The sequence below is a fragment of the Excalfactoria chinensis genome, chromosome 4, assembly GCF_039878825.1.
Source record: "Excalfactoria chinensis isolate bCotChi1 chromosome 4, bCotChi1.hap2, whole genome shotgun sequence".
NCBI classification, from domain to species: Eukaryota; Metazoa; Chordata; class Aves; order Galliformes; family Phasianidae; genus Excalfactoria; species Excalfactoria chinensis.
The window spans coordinates 69,923,016-69,947,393 of NC_092828.1; the positions used below are offsets into that span (position 1 = coordinate 69,923,016).

General features: G+C 47.6%; 1 protein-coding gene across 9 annotated transcripts; it reads right to left on the reverse strand.

Moving 5' to 3' along the window:
- Window positions 1-280: 280 nt before the first annotated feature.
- On the reverse strand, window positions 281-23,937 carry SEPTIN6 (septin 6). 9 transcript variants are annotated; one of them, XM_072334340.1, is made up of 11 exons: window positions 23,684-23,809; window positions 20,217-20,331; window positions 14,034-14,229; window positions 12,683-12,869; window positions 12,294-12,455; window positions 9,498-9,594; window positions 9,051-9,219; window positions 8,428-8,560; window positions 7,553-7,743; window positions 5,676-5,719; window positions 3,197-3,304 (listed from the first exon to the last, which is right to left on the reverse strand). In XM_072334340.1, the coding sequence occupies exons 1-10, from the start codon at window positions 23,708-23,710 to the stop codon at window positions 5,716-5,718; spliced, it is 1,281 nt and encodes a 426-aa protein (XP_072190441.1). In that variant the 5' UTR covers window positions 23,711-23,809; the 3' UTR covers window positions 3,197-3,304; window positions 5,676-5,715. The 9 variants fall into 9 exon arrangements, with proteins under 9 accessions (XP_072190437.1, XP_072190440.1, XP_072190438.1 ...); XM_072334336.1 differs by lacking the exons at window positions 3,197-3,304; window positions 5,676-5,719; window positions 23,684-23,809 and adding exons at window positions 281-783; window positions 23,830-23,937; XM_072334339.1 differs by lacking the exons at window positions 3,197-3,304; window positions 5,676-5,719 and adding an exon at window positions 281-783.
- Window positions 23,938-24,378: the final 441 nt, after the last annotated feature.

Below are 24,378 nucleotides of genomic sequence, written 5' to 3' on the forward strand. Positions count from 1 at the left end.
GGCGGCCCCTGCGTCACGTGGCCGCGCGAAACATCGCGAGACGGCGCGGGAGCGTCGAGTCCTCCCTGCGGCGGAAGGGCGCCGCCCGGCGGCGGGAAGAGCGCGGCTCCCACACGCTGCGCCCACGGAACCGAGCGGGGGCGGGCGGACACCGTGCGATGTTGGGACGGAGCTGGCACGGCTGGGAAATGGACATTAAGGCTGGACGGGCACAGCGGTGAGATGAGCCCAGCAGCCACGTGGGAGCAAGGCCGCCGGGTCAGGAAGGCACAGACAGCAGTGAAAACACACAGCTCGGGCTTTATTTCGCTGTTAAAATTAAACACTTTGCAGCTGCCGACGTCGCCCCGTGATTCTCATTCCTTTAGCCTTGCACAGGTCCCCAACCCAGCAGCGGTACACTGAAAATACTGCCCAGCTCCAAACAACCCTCCAGAAGCCCGCGACATTTACATTATTAAAGACATCATTAGGGAAAAAAAGGGGGAAAAAACAAAAGTTCCTAACCATATTTGAAAACGTCTTAACTACATCATTAGTCCAAACATCACATTTGTGTGCTCCAAAGCCGCGGGTCACCCACCAGCCCCCCGCTATCCTGCCACACGGATCACAGGACACCTCGTTTAGATACCATGCAAGTCAGTACAGAGCTGCTTTCCCGATACTAACACTGACATTTGTCCCCCCTCCCCCCCATCCAGACGCCCCCTGACCTCTTCTAGAAGCGGCAAATCTTCTCCCTCAGCCCCCGAGCAGCTGGCGAAGACAGATTAAAAAAAGCTACAGAGAGAGAAAGGGGAAAAAAAAGAGAGAAAAAAAAAACAACAAGAGAAGATTAGCACAAAAGAGAAAGGATTCACACAGCAGAGAAAAGAGATGCAACCTGAACACAGCTGACAGGAGAGGTGGAACCTCAGGAGAGGTGGAACCTCCTGCTGTGAGGTTTATATGTCGTGGCACCTTCCTGGAAATCACGCCAGTAAAACACTTCTTTTCTTTTAAAATGCTTTTAATTCCATTCTAAGAAGGCAAATGGTGAGGAAGAACAACCAGTGACTTGCAGTACGGGTTAAAGAGAAGAACCTGCGTTAAATGCTTCTTGTAACAGATCATCTTGAAACCACTGACTGGCCGTGGAATGGGGCGCTCAGTAATAAAGAACAAAGCAAACCACTCCAATTAGTTTAACTTGCTTTAAAAGAAAACAACACAAGAATTGTACAGGAAATAAAACTGCGTTCATAGCAAAACTGAGACAACACACTGCAGTCCTCCAGCTGCCTTCACTGCCCCAAAGGAAAAGGCCAGGCTGCGGCCTGCTAGCACGGGCAGACAGCCCGCTAACACAAGCTGAAGGCTGTGAGGTTTTAGCACCAGCCCAAACAACACCTTCCTAGAAAAATCCTCAGCAGTGGCTTGCGTTACCTATCCTGATAGCTCTGACACATGCTTCTCTTTCAACAGGCTTTGGGTTTGAAGGGCTTTTGTTGGAACTGTTTGCCAGCGTGCTCCCCCATGTTGCGGGACATGTGGATTCACCCTGCTTACACACAGTGCAACTGGAGGATCAGGGTCACAACTAGCAAGTCTGAAATGGCAACGCTTATTAAAGGCCAGTCTCTTCATAGCATTATCCAAACATAAAAAGAATAAACACACAAGACAGGTGACGTCATGAAAACAACCCCGAGTATGAAGGAAACTTTTTAATCTGACTCTCTGATAATCAAACTCAGGTGGTGGTGTCGTCTTAACGTCACCAATAAATACACTTAAACCGCACTGTTATTTTGCCAGCAAAAATAACTCTTACAGAACTTATTTTTACGTCTTTCTGTATGGAGAGGGACTGAGAGAAAGGAGGAGCTATTAACTGTATGGAGAAAAAAAAAAAGAGAGAGGAATTAAAGCTGCAGTGTCCCAAACTCGTTAGGACTCATTTGACATTATTTAATAAAGCAATAACCACCAGTACATAGTAAGACAAGTTCACAACAAGAGTATAGCAGAGAGTAACGCCATGGAAAGGTCACAGCTGAAATGCTGTCACGTTTTATTAGACCCTGTGATTTAACAAGTAAATGAAGGTCCATTCCAGCTCATTGTATTCAGGGATAATTACTCAGTACAGAGCCATGGGTTACTGTAAAAGAAGGGCAAAGAAAACAAAAAAAAACAAAAGAAGTAAATGTTAACCAGAATTCACTGTCTGATGAAGGCTTTATTTAAAAAACAAACAAACAACTCATCCAGAAATACACAGCAAAGACACCTGCAGGCAAACCACAGCTGCACTCGGCCACTGGCTGAACTCCTGGCCCCAAAGAGCAAACACCTTCCATTTTAGTGCAAATCTTGCATTAAAACAAGGCTTTTGCTGAATAGAAAAGAAGCAACTTGCCAACATCCGTACTCTACCAGATGTCAAAAATAATATAAAAAAATAAAATTAAAGGTGATACTTTTTGCATGAAACCGTGACATTTTTGGAATCACTGAGAAGAAAGGCAAAGAAACATCATCATCTTTCTTCACAGGCACTGGTATGTACAGCAAGGTGACCAGCTTTCCCTGAGATTGGATCCAGGATGTGCATCCAGCCCAGCACACTGAGAAGGAGTCAAGGCAGGAGATCCTTCGTGACCCCTGCAGCATTCAGAGAACACTTAGTTGCAAACCATGGATCCAAGTTTGAAAAATCCCCCAGGCTTGGGGACTGAGGTTTGGGTTCAGGCCCTCACATCTGTGAGGACTTCAAGTTTGGCCAAAAGTCCTTTAAAATGATTTGATTTGCACATGACGGCACGGCAGGGTAATGATAGGTTAGCGACTGCAAACTAAAACGGTGAGAGGGCAGCCAATCTCTTGAGATCACCTCACCCGTTTGCATTTGGTTTGCATTTGCATTTACAGTCGACCCCTGGGAGGCAGGAAAAGCACGCCGCCGAGCAGCTGCTGTCATCATGCAGCCTTGCACAACACAGAGGGAAGAGACAAAAAGCTGCACAACTGAGAAGTGGGGATGCTACAAGCGCTCGGCAGCCTGCTATTGGCCAGAGGGGGAGTTATCAGCCACAAGCATCTCTTGCCAGTTCCACAGAGGCTGTTGCTGAGTTCTTCACAGAAACAGCTGTAACCCAGAACAGCCAGGGGTGTGGACTGCTTAGAACAGACTGGTGAGCACAGTAAGGGAGCAATGAGTAAAGGTGAGCAAACAGGCACAATGGCATGGCTGCGTGTTAACCGAATGTGGGGGCATTTGCTTCTGGTGCGAAGGGAAAGGTTCTACAGGAAACCCGAACTGAAAATGAAAGAAAAAGGCAGATTAATGGCTTTATGGATTAATGACCAAAAAAAACACACACACACAAAAAAAAAAGAACATAAATGCTTCCTAACACACACACACAAATAGGAAATGTTGCTGTGTGTTAATAAAGTTTAATTTGACTACAAAACATGCCTTATGCAGACACACACACACACACACACTCAGCAGTGGGATAAACCGTGTTTCTTCTCTACAACAATCCTTTCACAGTTTTGCAAGCTACAGAACTCTTCAATTGTGACTTATTTATATCCTTGCAAAACACTGGGGCCCTGCAATACTTTCTGGATCAATATTGAGAGTATTATTCTGAATTCTGAAAAAGTACCATGTGTACATATTTAATTTAACCAGGACAAATGCCCATTGAAAAAAGGCACTGTCTGCGTTTGTACAGCAGAAACAAAGATGTTTATTTGATTCAAAGCCTCACACACAGTGTACAGTTACACGGACTGCCAAAAGCAATCCAACCCCAACAGAAATCAGTAATGTTCACTCTCAACTGCACTTTAGCCGTGCCTTCATGCTCAGAATGAACACTGTTGTTCTTTGAGCTTATTTATCTACATTCAGATCCTGAGAAGCACAGAATTGGTCTTTTCATTGTATTACAGTTACTGCTGGCAGCAGAGCCATTCATTCTACCAGACTGCTCAAGACGACTGCAGTGCAGGGCCCTTCTGAAGCTCTTCTCTTAGTGGAATGCCCTATTGAAATTAAACACCTCTCACTGACAGCGTAACATGTACTTGCTTTTCCACGTCTCTTGGTGGAGATAAGAGGTAAGGAATTGGTTAATCAGCTTTTCCCTACTTAAGGGCAGACCGTAAGGTAGTTAGGATTCCATCTGGTAGAAAACATAAATCCTAGGTTTGTGTGCAGGGAAAGGTGGTCTAGAGGCTGAGTTGTTGGGATGTTTTATAGTTAAATGCTGCCATTTCAGCATGTTCCCATCACAGGGAAATCTGTGCTCAGGCTGGGGGTGCTGTTGTCCTCATACTGGATAACAGATACTGTTGCTCTGTCAAGAAGCAAGACTTCCCTTAATAACTTTCCCTTTCCTCTCACCAGAGAATCAACAGCAAATTAAAAAGGCTCATTTAAAAACACTCAGCACAGCTGTAAGTAACTCGCTGTCATTAGCAGTTTAGCTAATAACTGTAATGATGCCCTCCTGCCAGGAAGGTGCATTTCATAGACATCTTTGTTTAAATTAGCTTTCATTTTACTATAGTTGTTGACACTTCCCACTGCAGATGCTTATTTATGGCAAGGTTTGTAAACCCATTCAGACATCCCTCTCTGTTTGACAAGCCTGCCCATGACCGTGTAGCTATTTCATATCCCTACTAATGTGAAGACATAGACACTCTGGACAGACTCACAGTGGGACACTGCTGACAGAGCTCTGCTTCAGTGGGAACCCCCTATGCCCTGGCAAAACTCATCGGAGACTCAGATGCTGGCTTTATTCAGAGGCAAAGTGCTCTGCCAGACTTTCTGGCCACAGCTTGAGCACAGCCTGCTCCTTCCACTAGCCTTACCCAAACCGCACACACTTGGCATGGCTCCCAGACATGCTACCAGAGAATATAAATCCACGGGGCAGCCCGTGGGACTATTAAAAAATGTCATAAAGCGTCTTAGTCTATATTCAGAGCTACTTGTTATCTCCTAACACTCCACATCTCTCATGATTTTGGAAAATCAACTATAGTGTGTGTGAGTACTGCCGATTGACTTCCTCTGGTGCTTTAGGATAAATGAAAACTCTAGTTTGGGCAGACTTTACCATCTGTTGGGAATGGAGGAAATAGAAACTAGTTTTGTATCCTGCACTGTAACCAAGTTAACCCTGTGACTTGAAGGGGTGGGAGCAAAGGAAGGAGAAGAAAGGAAAGAGATTTTCAGGCTAGCAGGGCTCCATCATCACATCTCCATAGCAATTGTTGCCATAGAATCGACACAGCCTACGTGATTAAAGAATCTCATTTAGTTCAGAGGGAGTTAGAAAAACAGACAGAACCAGCAAACTGCTAGAAACATTTATAAGGAAGAGGACCTGATCTTTGATTTTCCACATTTAATGTCCAAATATCGACTCCCTCTGCATTTTACTTTGCAAAATTTTTGAGGACACACTTCATGGTATCCTTTTTCTACAACTGTTTATAGAGGCAGAGTAGAAAAGCCCGTACAGTAAGGGGCCCGTACAGTAAGTAAGCAGAATAAGACAGAGATGATAACACTTAGAGGCTTCTGGACTTGCACAGGGTCTGCTTTTTCAGGAAGTGTAACCGATCCCACTGTGAGGTCTATGTATGTTAATGACGCTTACCAGGACAATGTGCCTCATGCACCATGCAGCCAAACAGCAGTTAACTGTAAAACAGCAAATGTGTAAGAGCTAATAATGACGATGATGATGTAAAAATAATCAAAAGAAACCAAGCCATGATTAGTGCAAACTACTGAGCTTTGGTCTAAAAGAGTAATCTGTAAAAGAAAAAGACTAGTGTACTGCCAGCCACTATTAAACAAGACACTGTTAAGCTACTGGCTTGTGAAATTCATGGATTGTTATAGAGACTTATGAACTAAACACCCAAATGAATCATTAAGGACAACTGGAGAGGTTAGAGCAAAGAAAGCACGGCCATTTTTAACACTGTTGTTTTCCTGGAGGAGGGAGAGACGACCTAATTTCTTCCCAAGCCTGAATCAAGCACTGATCTACCACTTGCGCAGAGTTCACCCTGCCCCAGAATTAACCAACAAAGATGGTACCAATGCATTTTCATAGGAGTATGTGTTGTGTTAGGAGTGCTTCTGAGATCAGAACTGCTTCTAGAAACAACTATGTGACTTGGGCCACAGCTGCTAAGTGCTGATAGTACAGAGCACATCTCTCTTCTTGGCATGGACAAATCTCAGCTCAGAAGTCTACAGTCCTCAGCATGCAGACATCTGAGAGCTGTAACCAAGAAAGAAACTCAGCTGTGTTCTCCTCACAGAGGCTGGGGAGAAAAGTCTGGCCCCAATTAGTCGCAGGCTCCTCAGTATGAAAACACATTAAAAAGCCCTGAAGGTAATTCAAAAGGGCAAATCAAAATATGCACTAAAAAGAGGAACAGACAAGCGAGAAAAGGGCAGGAGCACTAATTGCTCACTGCAAAAGAATGTTGACATTGTAGCAGATCCAGCTCTAAACTAAAATGACTAAAACAGGATCTGATTCTGGTTATTGGGTCTTTCCTCTCCTGTCTCTCTTGATTCCAAGTTTAACGGTTAAGGGTTATTTTTCCTGACAAGCAGTTCTCTCAGCTATCTGGGCATGTGCCATATTCTTTATATTAACAGCAGTTCCCCGTGTACTAAAACTGCCTTGTACAGGCAGGATTTACTATGGATTTGCTTCAGTGATGTGCAGACGGGGATTATACGACAATGGTATAAAAAACAGACGCTCATCTATCTGCACACTGCTTTTGTATACATGCTAAGGTGGGACAGCCCTCCATTTCAGATTATGTACCACTTCGCATTGCTAGGTGGATCAGGAAAACCGTTTCAGCTGCACAGCCGGGTTGCTATTGAGGAATTACAGAACATTAAGGCACTGCTGATATTCCAGAGCACGAGACACTGACAAGGGGCTGGAGATCCTGTCACACCATTCCCTTGCATGGGGAAACCTTCTAAATCTGTGCATTATCTCTCACTGTTTCTGGGAAGGTCCAATATTGTCACATGGCTGTAGAGACTACCAGAGACTTTCAGAGACTCTTATTTTGCAGATTGAAGAATTCAATACTATTATGTTCCCTGAATAATTTCCAAAGCTTTCTCTAAATCTAATCAAGACTGACATAGGACGCACTCCTCTCTGCAGTAGTGGGACACTCCAGCTAACCACACCCTAGCCTTCTTCCTCATCAGAGATGCTGACAGACCAAAGGAAGGGCAAGGGATCTCAGCCAGTGGAACCAAGTTCATCCTCTTCCATGCAGTCAGCAGCTAATATGGGAGACTAGTACTGTGCTCACTGCTCCTGAAGATGACACATAGAGCTAAAATGCATCCAGCTACCACTCAGCCTTACTAGGGATTATATCTGTCTGCAGAGCCCTGATAAGGACTGGCTAGATTAGGAAAGAGATATGAATACCCAGAAAATATTAAAAGAGAAGCAAATACATCAGGTTAATGACTTACTTTTTTCTTTCCTTATCTCTTTTAAGAGTTTGTGATCCTCCAGCCTGCTGAGCCTGAGATTGGAGCAATTCAGCTGCTGTCTTCCTTTGTTTAAATGCATTAACTTCATCATCCAAAGATTTCTTCTTATCCTCCAGTTTCTTTTTTTCATCCTGATGTAACTTCTTCAGACGATCAAACTTCTCATGGAGCTGGAGAGAAAAGAAAGAAGTGAACACCACCAGATACTCTGTTCACAGAAGAGAAACAGAGGATTCCCAAAAGATCTCAGCCCACAAATCTCTGTTGGACTTTACATCGTTTCTTACATCCTGACCTGACAATGCATAGACTAAGGGCAGGAAAGTCTTCTTCCAAAGCAGCATATACGACAAGCACTATTCTTGTGAGGAACCAGTGCACAGACTAACAACAGAGGACTGGGAGAGTATAATCGCAAACAAATAGATAAATAAATAATCAAACCATTTTCTTACCAGAGTTGTTGGCCGTGTTTCTTTTTGAAATGCATTAGTGGGTTTTCATGCCCCTCCCCAACACTAAGAAAGCTGTACGGGTAAATTTTTTATATAACAAGCTTACATCAGGGGTTCTGTTTCTCTCCTTGAATTCTGGCGTGCCAAAGCCGTCAGTCAGAATCAAAGTACATGGCACCTTCATGGTGCAGTATGCTGTACAGGCAATTGCTGCAATCTAGCTTTGTCCTACAGAACAAGTACCTTAATGAAACAAGTTAAACCTTAGCTGTTTTTTTTTTTGTTTTTGTTAGTTTATTAAAGTCCTAAACCACACTGCAGGAAGTGTGCATGGCAGCAGCAGCCTACTTGGAAGTATATCACACATAACCACGAAGAGACAAGTACTGTAGTCCTCACCTCTTTTTCAGCCTCCTTCAGCTCTGCCTCTTTTTCCTTGACCCTCTGGACAAACATTTGCCTCATTGCCTCTTCCTTTTTTTGCAGTTCCCCCAGAAACTCATTTCTTTTGGCCTCATAAGTTTCTTGTAAACTAAAGAGAAAGAAAAGCCCTGTGATACAACTGAGGATAAACTCCACTTTCCCCAAGTCTCTCAGATCAGGCTTTCACCATGGATACTGCTTTCATACCACCCCGCCCATGTATGCTCAAAGTCATCTTTCTGCAATCATTTCTGAGGTCTCTAAGCTATTATACTTCCCCTATATGTTGAACGCTGGGCAACTCAGAGAGACCAGCTGGCAACAGGCACTCGTTCAGATGGACACCTCTGTATCTCTGCGGCACTGACATTTTTCCAGCTGCCGTTTCACAATCAGCCCTGCACATGCTCACTGCGCTTTCATGTTCTCTCACTCAGCCAACACCTTTGCTGAAGTCTAGATCTATCTGACCTGGCAGGTTTTCTTGCCACACTGGCTCTTTATATGCTCTCTCGAGGACACATGCATACACACAAACACTCAGCGCATCCAGCGATGCCTCCTCCTTCAAGCTTCCCTGTCTACTCCAGGGATCCCACCTGAAGGGCTTGCTGTCCGGATCGGTGTCCTTGAAACCCATCTCTTCCAGTTTACATCGCCGGTACAGCTCATAGTGGCGTGTGTGGGTCTGTTCACGAAGGTCTTCCATGTTCACACGGATCAGCATCTCCCGCAGCTTCACAAAATCACAGTGAGCTTCATTCTCCACTGTAAGAAGACATTAAAGTGAAGAGAGGGGTAGAAACAAAGGTCTCTTCTCACATTCCCACCGGGCTACTCCTCCAGCAGATTTAACAGCCCTTCTGAACAGAGGCCACTGCTACTATTGGCCTGACACAAGGATTTATTATTGCAAGGACACAAAGGATAACCTCCCAGAAAAATTAAGGTCCAGCAGGTCCTTGCTCCTCTTACAAGAGCAAGTCCACTGCCTCCTGGTGGAAATGTCACCATTCATGCCATGAAATTTTCAGGTCTTGACTCACCCTGCACTGTGCCCCAAGGGTACTGACGAGCTTTCATCATTTTGTTTCCTATTTTCAACTCCTCCGTGCTCCCAATCACTGCAAATGGCAAGTGGGCCTGAAACACATTTAATACAACCTTTGTTAGTCCCTCTCAGCTCTGGTTGACTTGATAGCACACAGAGATTAGCACAGCCACCGTGCAAGACACTCATTACGCACACACTAATCTCAGGGAGTCTAGTCACTGGCCACTAGCCCAAGACAAGGGGAAGAAGGTTTTTGGAGACCTTGTTAGTGCTACCACTCTATGTCCTCTACCTGGCTGATCTTCCCAGCCACAGGGTCTCAGGTGAGATGAGCCAGTGCAAAACTAGCATCAGAGTGACAGCTCGAGCAACACGCTGTGTGGGTCTGCCTGCGGCGCTGTCCCAGGGGCTTGCCGGGGCTGAGGAGAACATCTGCACAAGCACAGAAGCAATAAACGAGCCTTCTTCAAGTCTTCTTTATTTTATCTCCCTCCCACTCCCTCGGCTCACACCAGAACACAAGATAGCTTGTTCTATCAGATCAAGAGACTGAAGTCTCTCCTACCCAGATAAACAGGTTTCCTGCCTGCTTGCTTTGTCCCTGCATCTTATCAGCTTCTGCCCCCACTGTGCATGCCCTGAGGTCTGCTGCTGGCTGAGCTGGGAAGGACCCTGCATTCACTGGGCTGTAGTGAGCCTACCCCATACTGATACTGGCTGGTGCTGCCTGTAGCATGTGCTGGGGCTCACCCTCACTGCTCCTTTATCAAAACTGCATCTTTTCTCAGGTTCTAAGGCACAGTGATGGCTTATAAAGACCTTGTGATACTGATGGCTGTGCAGCAAGAGGACAAAGGAGGCCGAATCCAGGGATCATAACCACAAGGAGGGATCCTGAAGACAGCAGAGCACAGCTGGTATTACTAATTCAACTGTGTCTCACTACTCTCTTTAAGCCAGGACACACACTCCACAAGGGACAGATGTTACCTGTACCTAGTACTTAGCTAAAAACAAGAAGAATTTGTTTGTTGTGACACAGACACACAGAATAGTCACTTCTGTGTAACAGTGGCTCCTGTTGTGTTCTATAGAGAAGTTAAGAGACTCTCCCAGTGCAAATTCAGCCAGGTTGGAATAAAACTGCTCTCAACACCACAGCAGAGCTCACCCCTTGTTTCCCAAACTCAGACAGGCAAAAAAACCCATCTCTGCTATCTCTGCTGCATCTATCTGTTGTGCCATGAGTGAGATCTCTCCCCACCTCCACTTGCTCCTTGGAAATATGCAACCTTCCACCAAGCTGCAAAGAAGTTGAGTGCAAGGTTTCAGTACTTAAAAATAAAGCTGCCAGCTCCATGCACTCACCCCTTCTGCTGAGTTCTGCGCAGAGACATTTGTTAGCTAGAGCCTTTAAACTGAGCTTGGTTCTGGGCAATTAAAAGTGCCTCAGGGTGCCAATGGTATGGAACATTGTTTACAGAAATAGGTAGAGAAGTTTTAATTTCACAGGTTATCTGAAATCGTGGAGAAGTGAGTAACAGGACAAGCAAACAACCTCAAGAACGGTGTTTTCTACTTGCAGAGTGTGGCTCATACAGTCAAATAGCAGAGCTGTCTGCAAGCACTCACAAAGATGAGCTCTTCAGCTTTTATTCCCTGGCCTCACAACTGTCTCATGAAGGACACAACAGTACGAGTAGGGCTCAGCGGTCAGTCTGGAGGGGCCATTCTGGGCTGTGAGGAGCACGTTCTGAAGATTTGTTTAATCCAACTGGTATCTAAATGCTGCACTCGACACCTTTGTTCACAGCTAAATACTTCTTCTGATCACAATGGCAGAGATCTTTTATCTTCAGTTCATTGATTTCCGCCACATCAGGCTGGATTCTCTTTGTTTAGTAAGTCAACTCTGAATGCAAAATACTCTGAAAAGAATTCCTCATGCATCAATACAATAACCTAAAATAAATGCTAAGTAATGAGTTCACATATTTTAAAACCTAATTTTACTTGCCATGCTAAAGATAATCAAAGCGGGTCATAAGCAAAACATTGAGTAATCAAGAGATCAGTCTCAATTTGCTGATCAGCGAGAAGCACAATTTGAGCAGGAAGACTACATTTATAACCTTTCAAAGATGTTGATCTGTTTGTACAGAGGGCAAATGACAAAAATTGAAGTTTCCTGTTCCACAATTTCAACTTTCTCGTATCAGCATTTAGTTGTACCTCAAATGAAGGGGTTGCTCTAACCAGCCCACTCCTCCTGGCCAATCTTTACACCTTTCACCAGAGCTGCAAGGCAAAACCAGACCAAGGACAGGAGGAGGAGACACCTGCAGGAGCAAGGCTTCACAGGAAACTCCCATCAAGGATAGCAAAGCTGTTTGGCGTGAGAAATGCAGAGCTTGCTGCAGACAGATAATACTCATCTGATTAATTCACAGCACAGGACTGTCCATGCCCAGCATGGCCAGACTTCACCATCTGTCCAATTCCCTGTATGTACCTCAACACTTACACCTTAAGATAAGGAAGCGGTTAAACTCCATCTGCTTGCTGACTAGAAAAGCCTGCCAGAGAGGCAGTAGCCTTCCTCAAGGCTCTGCCAGCCTAAGGTAACACTACAAAAATGGATCCTCTGTTCTTAAGACAGAAAATAAAAGGGAAAGTGGATTTAAGAAACATCGCAACATAGGCCACCACCACTACAGTGGTGTAGTAGTGACTACATAGGCTACAGTGACAGTGCTGTTCTGAGAGCAGGAAGTGCTGAGTCACTTACATTCATTGTTCCATTTATCTCTGCCACTGATTCATCATCTGTTGGGAACTGGTAGATCTGAACCCCATTACTGACCAGTTCACTTGTGATCTTGATTTTAAACTTGGTCAGCTCACTTTTGGAAATGGCATCGGATTTGGCAATGATAGGAATGATGTTGACCTGGAGAGAAACAGAGAGGTAAGTCCTAAGGTTTGTTCCAGGTAGTTTTTCCAAGTCTGTAGTGCAACTTATAAAAATCTTAGAAGCACTCAGTAAGTCTAAAGGATGCATCTGCCAACTTGGCCATAGCACAAGGGGTATGCAAGTAGGGAAACGTGCCCTAGAACAGCAGCAGCATTTCCATTACATGCAAGGTGACCTGCACAGTAACAGTTAAAATTGCCTACCTTGCTGTCAAGCTTCTTCATTGTTACCAAGTCCAAGGATTTCAGCGAGTGGCCTGTTGGAGCAATGAAGTACAAGCAAGCGTGGATCCGGGTGTCGTGGTAATTGTGCAAGACCCTCTTTATCTTCAGTTCTTCTTGCAAGTAGGCTTCAAACTGAGCATCAATGAACTCAACAATGGGCTTGTAGCTTTAATGAAAGGAAAAAAAATCTTTACATCTCATAGAGGTAAGCCACCTCTACTCCTTTGCTAGCTTGTTTAAAAATGAGCTGCTTCTTAGCTATTCACTTCCCAGGACCAATTCTCCAAATCTCCCCTCCTCCTTACCCATAAGAAATATAAATGTTGCATCACTAACAAGCAGATGTGGTCTTACTTAGACTCTATCAACCTGTTTGACAAAAATGCTGACTATTCAGCAGAGAGAAGAAACACTACTTAAAGGCTACTACAGAGGCTATGAATTACTACAGACTAATTTCCTCCAGAGAAAATGGCCTCATACTTCCAAATGCGAGAGTGAGAGATGCTTTTAAAAGGAGGGTTAATGCAGACTCATTGGCAGCAGTGTGTAAGTCTCACTTGCACCAAGGGAACAAATGGCTTGCTGCTCTCACAGTCCCAGTTCCTGCAGGTGAAAGATGCATCTCCATTCACTACTACCTTTGCCTGGTGTTCTGAGGCAGAAAAACTCTGCAACTTCCTTTCCAAGTCTATCTCAAATACAGAGCCTGTCAGACTCACAATGCAAAGGACATAAATGCATCTTAAAACTGAAGTGAAAATCCAATAGACCCAAAACAAAGCAAACTTCATCACAATGCCTCTGTGAAGATGCGCATTAGAGAGGACCTGATGGAATTACACACTCCTCCACCATGCTCTGGCCCTGCAGGGACATGAACTGCCAGAGATACTTCCCCAGATTACATTTCACTGATTACTCATCATGCTTCCACAGGAGAGATGGAAGAGCCCTGCCAGAAGTGGCTGTTAAGCCCAAGGGTTACTAGACCACACTTGGTTGCAAGTTTGTATTCAGTACAGCACACGGCAAAGAGCACAGAAATGCCCTGTAGCATTTCAGCAATCCCCACCAGATGAATTTGGGCAGAAGCCTACCAGCAGGCTGGTTATTGTTCTGACAGCATAACAAAAGCTGCTCTGATAGCTGCAGCACTGATAACACACCATGGTCTCTCTCTTCTTTTCTCCCTGTCCCATCCCAAACACAAAGACATGGGCAACTTGTAAGAAGGAAAGAGAGCAGAGTCTGGCCCAACTAGGACACAAAAGGAAACCCTCCATGAGTGAACTGGGTCATGCTACAGCCTCTCTGCCTCTTCACTTACCTGTCCTCTTTGTTGATTTGATCCCCAAAGCCCACTGTGCTTACAATAGTCAGTTTGAGGTTGACATTGCTCTCTTGCAGATCATAGGTACTGGACTTCAGCTGGACCCCAGGCTGTGAGTGAGATGCTGGGTCACCTTCAAATTTGGTGTTGAAAAGTGTGTCCATGAGAGTGGATTTACCAAGGCCAGTTTCCCCTGTTGGAGAAAGAGTCAGGATGTTTTGTTGAATATTAACATGGCTTGCCCTTTCAGCAAACCCTGTTAATTCAAACACTAATAGGGGTGAAACTGTAGCAGATGAAAGCAGATCTCATGCTCCAAAGGCACCCTCTGGCAAGCAGAAAGGCACGTACAATGGGAGGTCTGTATTCTGGGCAAATTACATTTCACAGTCTAATGGCCATTAATATCATTAGAATAGAGATTTGAAAAGAAAGAGTTGTAAAGACAAGGGGGAAAGCATCATTCAAATCCTGCAGCTACCCATAATGCACTACAGAAGATGCTGCTTTCATCAGTAGGCAAGGAGAGGAAGGGAGAAATGAGGCCCATTGCCTCTTCCTAAAATAGATGCTCCAGGTTAGTAGTTCTGTAATTAGCAGCCACTAAAATAGCTCACTTTGGTACAGAAACACTACGTCGGTTTCTATCCTACAGCAAGCTATGCAGTTGGTTTCTTGTACCCACAATACACTGAGTTGGGGAACAGCCTTCTAGCCTGTAGAGAGGCATTTTCTCTTCTATCTCTTTTCCATATACCTAAGGGCTGCACGACTTGCACTCAAAAATCTGCTTCCAAAAGCTCTGCAGCACTGAACTGTTACTTGGATTCCATCTATCACCGGAGAGCTGTTTCCTTATCCGGTGTGAACAGATGAATCTGAGAGACCAGTCATAAATTTGTTTTAGATACGTCCCAGGGAGAACAAAACAAACCTCCACGTGCTCATTCCACAGGGCAGCCTCCCTTGCCATGCTGACAACAGAGCCAGCTCTCCAAGTCTGCAGGATCTGCCTTTGCACTACGCCTATCAGCAGGCTGTCCTGCTGCCCTGGGAGGACCACTGTGTTTTGGGGAAACAATGATTTCTGAGCTGCTCTTCTGGCTTTTGCTGTAACTTCAGCAGGCAGCTGAACCCCACCCATTGCGTAGGCTGTTCCAGGCCCATCAGGGGACTGCGTCTCACTGAAGTAGCCCTCCCTCCTTCCCTAAGCCCTTAGATCCCAGCCAAACCGTCAGTATTTTCCTACTTCGCCCAGAAGAAAAGAGCTGCTCATTTTCATAGGTTTCAAGCTCTGTAACAGATCCAAAATTACATGAAATGCCCAATTCAATAAGGGGGAGCTCCTCCCCTTCCTCCTCTGTCCAAATCTCTGTGCCTCACCCCTGCAAGCAGGCAAATTCCTCTCTGCTGGCCAGAGAGGAGACTTTTCCAGCCCCAGGCTGAAGCACAAGGTAGTGCAAAACTCCACCACTCTGGGAACCGCACGCTGTCTGATGGCCAGGATTGTGTATCAGTTGTCTTTCCAGAAGGCAGCAAGAACGTCAACAGACACCTCAAGCAGCAAATGTGCCTGGGGAGCCTGCCAGCAGCCAGTGCCATACCATGCTAGGTGCACAACTTGGTGGCTCCTCTGTACTGACCTGTCTGGAGTCAGCACTTGCAGTGTACATATCTACAATCCTGCCCTATTTGGGATGAAAGGGTACCACTTTGCCCCAGTGGGTGCACAAAGCACGGAGCATTGCTGTGGTTTGGCTAAGGATTTCAAGAGTTAACACCAGAAAGCCTGCATGACCTCACCAGGCCTTTCTCAGGGATTCCAGGAAAGCAGCAGTGTAATAAAAAAAGACATCTAAATAGCTTGAGAAGGCAGCAGCATTTCCAGAGCTCCTGCCAAGGGTTTCTGCCTGGGCGGGCAGGACTGAGCAGGGAGCCCGCTGCATAGATCCTTAGCGGGCTCCTGGGGACAAGGGAGCTGCTCCTGCCCCACACTCCATCCCACAGGCAGCAGCCCCATGCCCAGCCCTGTGGCTGCGTGACAGGAACAGCATCACAGAGCTGGGCTGGGAACTGCCCTCCACAGCCAATATATGTCCCTATGAATAGTAGGCAAAACACACTGAAAACTACCCCTTATTTCTGCCTCCCTCCTCCTTTAAGGTGCAAAGCATCCACCTGAGGACAAGATCATTGTTCAGATACATCTCCAACTTCCTAATTATTGCCTACTTTAAACCAATTTCACACTTGGTTTTCAGCCGCAGCAGTGCAGAAGAGATGGAGGCAAATACTGAAGACAGAGTACGTCTTTATACTCCATCTCCTGCATGCTACACAGGGCCAGCAAAGGTGACTTTGAATTCATGATGAAGTTTTCCTTTTCAAAGGGGAAGATCTAAGCTGCTAAGACATGATTCCAAAGACAACAGTTTCCCACCCAAACACCTACAGACCATGTATAGAAAGCAGAATGCCCAGCCATCACCACAGCCAGGTCAGCATACACATCCCAGCAGCACACAAAACAGGCTCTGCACTGCGTGTCCTGTTGCCCCAGAACAACTCAGCCATAAATGAAGTGCTCTGCTATGTGAAATGCAACTAGAGCAGTGCTACTCTGAAGGGCAAACAGAAAGAACAGAGCATTTCTGAGTCTCCCAGGAGTTTCTACCCGAAACAGAGGCAGCTCCCTGCTGGCTGGGAGATGTAACCGCTGCCAAGTGCTGCTTGGAAGGATGGGAGTCCAGATGGAACAGATGGGCTGATGAAAAGGACAAGGCGGCTGCACTGGCTCCAGCCAGCAGCACGGGAATCTTCTCCAAAAACCAGAAATGATGAATGGGGATTAGGGCAGGCAGAATTACCATGGAAAAAGCAGCAGTGTATGCAAATCAAGCAAGAGGCGTCCTTGGCAGGGAGATTATTGCTTGATGTCAGGCTTAGATTTGATCTCCAAAACTGTACTTAAGCATTATGCAACCTTGCAGCGGTCTGCTCTCCGAGCTGCCAAAATGCTGAGAACAGACAAGGTAGGAATGGTGACCTTAATTGTTAACTCTGAGGCAGAAAGCTCTGGCAGCCATTGAAACCCAGCAGCATTGTGCCTTTCAGCACGGGGCAGATTTTAGGGCAGCCAGGCTCTGGACATGGGGCACCACCACTGCCAAAGCACCCTGCAAGCTAAACACCATAGCTGTAAAAGCCAAACCTCTTTGTCCCCTTTGAGTGTGGTGATTCAATCTGCTTTACCCCAGCATGTGTAAGGTGAACCAACAAACAGCTGCCTGCTGCCCCTCTACCCCCATGCTTCAGAGCCCCCTTTGTGTCATCCTCAGCCCACTCTCCAGGAGCAGGGAAGAGCCCTCAGAGCACTCAGCTGTTCAAAAGCACCAAGCGTTTGAACCCCTGCAAAGTCCTTTCAGGAGAGAGCAACACTTGCTCTTCCCCAGATTGACAACAGTGGCTCCAGACATCAAATAATGCCATCTTAAAGAAAATGTCTATGTGTGCACAGCCCTTTCATGTGAATAAATGGGAGCTAATCCAATGTAGCAGGTTTGTCAGGACGAGCCCTGAGGCAGGGCAGCCTGATAAGGCTGTATCTCATGGAGAGCAGAAAATAGTTCTCCTCATCTGACAGGCGGAATGGTGAGGAAAAGCCAGGCTGCCAGGGCAGGGGGAGGAATGCAGGTCCACAAATGATGCTGAAGAGCTACAGAGGGCCTTGCGGCTTCCCAGCCGCACTGCTGCTGCGTGGACCTGTGGCTCTCAGCTGGAGAAACCCTGTATTCAGCTGGTTGCACTACTGACCACAAAACCAATCACTTGGCAACCTCCAAGATTCCATCTCATCACCCCACAGCGAGCTGCTGCTGGAGAGCAGATGGCAGTTCTGCATGAGAAAACCCATGCACAGCCCTCCTTGCCCCAGCCAATGAGCACTCCCACATTTCCAAGCTCCTCTGGAGACCCAGTGCGGGGCTGAACTTACTGCATGGTGAAATAGTCCAGCTGGGGTGGTAATTCCAGCACAAACTGAATGCTGGGAAGTAATAAGCCAGAAACCGTTGGGTCCAGTTTGGGAGCTACTGAATGTGCAAAGGAAAGGAGGAACAAAACAGGAATCATTCTTTGTGAGAGTTCTCAGAGTTGTAGCACATCCTTGGGAAATGAGAAGGTCATTTCTACAGCAAAATAGCCATTTCGCATTGCACTGAGTACATTGCTTAGGGCAAATTCCTTGGAGGGAGGAAGGGGGAAACTCCTGCCTACAATGTGATACTAGTCTGATAAAACTATGATCTGGCCAAAAGTGAGAAAGTTTAACAAATGAAAACCGCAGCTTGTTGTTCCCCTCTCTTTGCCCCATCTCACTGAGCAATGCAGCCAGCACAGAACGTCTCGGCCATGGAAGACTTCCCCAGCCTTTGTACTGAATTAACACAATGAACATTTCAGCACAGAAGCTTCAGGAAGAAAATGGCTGTGCTGAGGAATATCAGAGAAACCATCCACAACCCCTAACTTCTTCAGAGAGCTTTGCTCTGTTAGTCTATCTTTGGCTCTCGTCTGACAGAGGAGACAGCTTTCAGCAGGAGAACAGCTAAAAACTGCTCTAATCTGGACGCTCTGCTGAGAGCCATTTTTGCAGCTTTCCTTGGCTCTTCCAGCAGGAGCTGGAGGAATCAGTGGCTCGGCTCCAGCATGGCGCAAAGTAAAGCTGTCACTGCATTTTTCCTCTGACAAACACCACACACTGCTGAAAAATGGGGAGTACCGAAGTGCCTTCCTGTCACATTCAGTGGCCTGTGTCATCAGTTCACCTATTTGCTGTTTTCTTGGCCTCGAGCCTCATTTGCTTTCTGTCCTTTCAGTTCTTCACCCCAAACTCCTGCTCCACAAGCAAGACCCAACAGTCTAAATGACACAGAGGTTTTTTTTTTCTTTCTAGGAGTTTAACTTTGTTACCACAAGTTCAAAGAGGCTCTGCTAAGCCATGTTAAAGTAGGAATCTGTCAACTAAACATTTGCAAATCTTTTTCTAAGGGAGTTTTTTTTTACATTTTTCTATGTAATAAACTCTCTTCATTTCAGGCTTAACTATGTTTGTGTTGCTACGATTCATAAAAGACTGACGTTAATAACTAATGCATATTGATCTTGGCAGGTCCTTGTTATTCAGAGGGACAAGCAATTACCGCACTCCAATGCTGCTCTGCAAAGAGGAAAGCAGAGGCGTTCAACTGCTTTCCACACATCAAGAGGAACCTCTAACCACAGGAGCCGTCCACTGCTGCACCTATAACTTGTAGAAAAACAAGCAGCAGCTCCATGTGTGCAAAAGGAACTACTGTCCAAGTTCAGGCTCTGGGACACAAGAGTTTCACAAGGTCGCATCTCTTTCCCATACAGAACAAACCACCTACTGACTCAGCCTGACAGTGACCTCCATTTGTCAGCAAAGTTTATCATCTCACAGGAATGCCCTTGTCAGGGAAAGTTCTCCTCACAGCTCCATTTAGCAGAGCTCTCTCCGCACTTCATTCCTTTCATCTCAGACTTAACCCTGCCCTGGGCACACAGGACCCTGTCCTGGGCCGGCACCCTGTGCCAGATCCCTCACAGAGCAGGACAAGCGGCCTCTGTGTGAGTGTGGGGCTGACCCCAGCTGAGACATGTAACACATGGCAGCACAGACAATTGCATCACCAGCCACAGTGTGGCCAGGCACTATTTTAATTCAAGTATGTACTGAAGGGAGGGGAAAAAAAAACAACAGCTTTTAGTGCTTTAAGAGGAACTTATTGTGTTAAAATAATTATTATAATAATTCAATATCTAACCACACAAGACCTCTGAACAAAGTTCTCCAGCACGAGCACCTATTTGCTTTAAGAAATATGAAATTGAATCACACCAGGCAAATAAAGATCATAATAAAAGCGTGGGATTTTAGGCATTTTATTCCTATGGTTCACTGCTTGGTAGAAAGCCATGCTCCACAACCCCAGCAGAGATTTCCCAGGACACCAGTAAATCATGTTACTTAAAACAGACAGAACAGAGGGATGGAAGTTTAAATCAAAGCTACTTTGTTAACTCTGTTACTTGTAAGCTACACCCAGTTGCAGAAAAGCCCTTTTCAGCAACACAACTTGGCCAGATGGAAATACTCACCCACACACAGGATGTTGAAACAAAACCCATGATTAACTGACTTATTAACCAGCTGGTCAGGCAAACTGTCAAATCCTACATGTCCAGAAAGGGGGACAGTACGACAGCCTTCACCCTGAAATGCAAGGAAAAATACACAATTGGTGTCATTTTCATGCAAAAGACACTTCTCCCTCCATACCCTGGAGACCTCACAAGTACAGCCAACTACACAGCCCATGCACAGATCTGTACGTACATTGTGAATCTTGCCTGTGCATGCTGCCCTTCTCCAAAACAAACCCAGACACAGAAAACAGCCCATCTGACTTATACGAGATGGTAGCCATGTCAGAAAAATATTGACCTGTGCAAAGCGTTCAATTCTCAAACACGACGGCCAAAAGCGAGGCGGAAAAAAAAACATTTGTTCCCTCCGAAATTATTGAGAGACTCAAGTTTCACCTTATGCTGAAAGCAAAAATAATCCCCACGGCAAAGGAAGGCATTAATGCTGCCTCCTCATATGAGCTTATTACAATTCACATTACAGCTTTGATTACAGATACAAGCTAGCAGCAACGAGGAAATCTGTACCTCCATCTGGTAGCTGAACAGCCCAAACACGGCCTCTGCACAGCTCGCTGCTGCAGCACACAGCAACACAGAATGCAGCCTTTGAGCTGCCAAACGCAGCAGTACCCTCCCCCCTCAGGCTGCAAGCCCGTTCAGATTCATAGAACGGCCATGAGAACCAGCAGAGCTGGAGACTGCCAGCACCAGGGGGATGCCTGCACAGCCAGGCAGTGCCACAACCCCTCGGATCTGTGTGTGCTGCACGTTCCTCTCCTGAAGCCCCCAGAAAGGTGTTTCTCTCTCCAGATCAAAAGCTTTTTTCTTAATAACCTACTCAGGAGCCAAACACAGAAAATTCCCCTCCAGCCGTTTAGGCACATCATCAGCTCACGAGAGATACTACAGCCATAAAGCAACTGTTCATAGGGGTATAATTCTCAGTTTATTCCTTCAAAACCCTGCTTTAACGTAAATAAGCCTGTTGGTAGGGACAACTGCGCTGTTTTTCTTTGTTAACTACACCAGTGTTTCGGGCTAGGAAAACGTCTTCAGGGACTGCATTACTCCAGCAGGCTGTCAAAGCATCATTCCGTGTTTCTGGTTTGCAGGTGCAGCTTTATTCCCCCTAATATGAAGATCCAAATAGATTTCAGGCATCAACTGTATCTACAGTCCTGCAAAGTACAAATATGTTTCCCTACAGACATATTTTGTATATCAATTCTTCCTGCTAAGCTGTTCACCCAACACCAGCATTATGCCTCCAGTCCTTCCTGAGCAGCTCTCACCCAAAGGACGCAGCACTGGAACATGCGTGGGGCTGTTTCCTCCCAGGGAAGGGAGTACACTGCCCCAGTGAAGGAGGAACGGGAGGGCAGGGCCTGCAGACAGCAGCCTTCCTGTGGATGGAGCGGCGGCACGGGTATCTGTAACACAGCCCTCAACCTGCATGCTGGGAGATGGTCTGAACACTGTTCTCCCCAGGAAGTGTGGGTGGGTGTGTGGGCTCTCATTAAAAGCAAATTTTCTCCACAGCCCTAAATATAAGCACGATCCAGATGGAAAAGAAAAATAAACAGTCAAAGTTAAACTACTCGGGCTCGGAGGAGGCATTTACCCTGCGAGTCATTTCCTGTGCGCTCCTCTTCTCGTCACCTGTGGTTTTAATCATGCAGTTACACCACGTTTCACATTTGTCTCAAGCCAGGAAACGAGTGCTGCAAAATGCGATTTTCAATTGCAGCAGCTGAGCCACCATGTCAAACACAGAGCCATGTGGCACAGGCAGCTGTAGTAGCCCCAGCCCAAAGCCCGCAAGGCCAGGACACAGCTAGAAGCAGATTTGGAGATGCCACTGCTGCCCATGTCCCTCTGGGTTGTCCATCTGACGCTAAGAGCCCTTGCACCTCCTCTGGCTTCAAGCCGTCATGGCTGTGCACCAAAGGCAAAGGCGGGCAGTGGAAAGGCAGTGTGAGCGCTGGCACTGCCCCAAGGTGCCCAACACTGTGTTTTTCCCACACACGCAGAATGACCTCTGAGGAGAATAGGCTGTTGTTGCTGAGGAAGCAGCAAAGCGTGTTTGCCACAAACAAGATTAAAAGAACAAAAAGAGCAACATGTGCTCCTGCTGCACTGCCAGGCAGGACTATCTCAGAGCAAAAGTAAAGGCTGGCCTTGTGAAGAAGTTGTTTCATTTCTCCATCCTGGAGGATTTTCACACCTTTTCTGAAGGCTGCTCCACACCACAGACACCACTACCCCAACTCCTACAGAGAAGTACTGGAATGATACAGGAAATGCAGAGGTGCTCTAACAATTTACCCCAAGCCTAACAGCACCGCACACTAGCGGTTTACACGAGGGGCACGAGGCTCAGACTGCAGCTGTCACAGGGCCCTGAGGATGAACAGCCATGAGAGTGGCACCCCAAGCCTCCTGCACCGAGGGGGTCCCACACTGCTGCACAGCAGGATGGAGAGACCTGCCTGAGCCTGAGCACCCGCACAGAGCTGCCCACAGAACCCCACTGCCACCGCAGCACTCAGCATGGCGGCTGCTGCCTCTGCTGAGAGCCGGGCCGGGAAATCCTGCACTGCAGCAGGGCTGCCCACACCAGGAGACAAGCAGCAGGTCCCGAAGCCAAGAGGCCCCACAGCCTGCTGTCCACACCGCGGCTTTTCAGATCGCATTTAACAGCATCAGATCCCCTCCCCTGACGTCGGCGTTGTGGCATCCTCTTCCCCAAACTACATTTGGCTCCAATTCAACAGCAAATTAGAGCAACGCTCGTACCAATTCGTTCTTGCTTGTTCAAGTCAGTAATTCCCTTTTGCAATTGCCCAGCACACAGCGATAAGACTCTCCTTGAAACAAACGCAACGCACAGGTAAAGACTTTGCATCTCTTTCCCTCACTCAGCTGATAACAGACCAGCAGGACGCACACAAAGGAAGAGCAAAAGAGAACGGCCGCAATGGATCGCACTCAGCCACCAAAGGGCCGCGCACCGCCCGCGCTCAGGCACAGCGCATCACCCCTGCACGCCAGCGCTTCCGAGCACTGCCGTTCTGACCGCTCTCGGCTCCATTTCTCGGTGCCGAAGGGCCGCGGATCACCGGACGGTTCGGCTCAGCTCCCGGCAGCGGCGTCCCCTGGCGATGCCGGCACACGGACCTGCCCCGCCGCACCGGGCAGCCGCACGGCCGCACGCCGCTCCCCCCGCACCGCGGCGCAGAACGCGGCGCAGCTCCCCGGGGCTCCCTGCGGGTGGGAGCACAGCGCCGCGGGACGAGGCCCACCCCGCCAGCAGCCACGGCGACCGCCGCTCCCCTCACGGGACCCCCGAAGCCCCCGCGACCCGCCCCGTGTGCCGCCCGGTGCCCGCGGCCCTGCCCGGCCCGACTCGCTCTCACCTGCCGCGCCACCTCGGCCGCCGCCATCGCTGCGCGCCCGCCACAGGGCCCGCCCCGCCCGGCCGGGCGGCTCCGGACGCGCCCACCGCGCCGCCTCACGGGGGGGGAACCGCCTCGTCGCCCCACGCCGCGAGCCCCGCCCGCACCTCGACCCCGCGCCGCTCCGCCGCCGCTTTCCTGCCCGGTGCCGCCGGTCCCGGCGCCGCCATTACGCTGCGGGAGGGAGGCGCGGGGTTACGGTCACCCCCGCGGCCGCTGGCGGTGGTGCGGGCCGGGCTGCGGGCGGGGCCGGGCTGCGGGCAGCGGAGCCGCGGTTGGACGCCGCGAGGAGCGCTGTTAGGGCGGGGGAAGGCGGGAGCCGTCGATGGTGTCCGTAATGGTGTGAGAGAGTAAGGGCGGTTATCCGTAGTAAGGGGTGTGCTCTCTGCTGGGCAAAGAACTGGCTGAGGGATGGGTCCAGAGAGTGGTGTTGAATGGAGTCACATCTAGATGGCAGCTGGTCACAAGTGTGGTTCTCCAATGGGTCAGTACCGGGGCCCAGCCTGTTCAACCTGGATGAGGGCACTGAGTTAAGCTGGCAGATGACACCAAGTTGGCAGGAGGCGATGATCTGCCTGGGGGCAGCAAGGCCCTACAGAGAGATGTGGACAGGCTGATTGCAGGGATGAGCTTCGACGAGATCAAGTGCTCTTTCA

What these genes read in the sequence shown, in the direction of transcription:
- SEPTIN6 (XM_072334333.1), bottom strand. Translation starts at nt 23,892, where the DNA reads ATGGCGGCGCCGGGACCGGCGGCACCGGGCAGGAAAGCGGCGGCGGAG. An exon ending in TGAAGAAGCTTGACAGCAAG is followed by an intron (nt 12,456 to 12,682) that starts GTAGGCAATTTT and finishes GTTTCTCTCCAG; the next exon opens with GTCAACATCATTCCTATCAT. An exon ending in AGATAAATGGAACAATGAAT is followed by an intron (nt 9,595 to 12,293) that starts GTAAGTGACTCA and finishes AATGTGTTTCAG; the next exon opens with GCCCACTTGCCATTTGCAGT.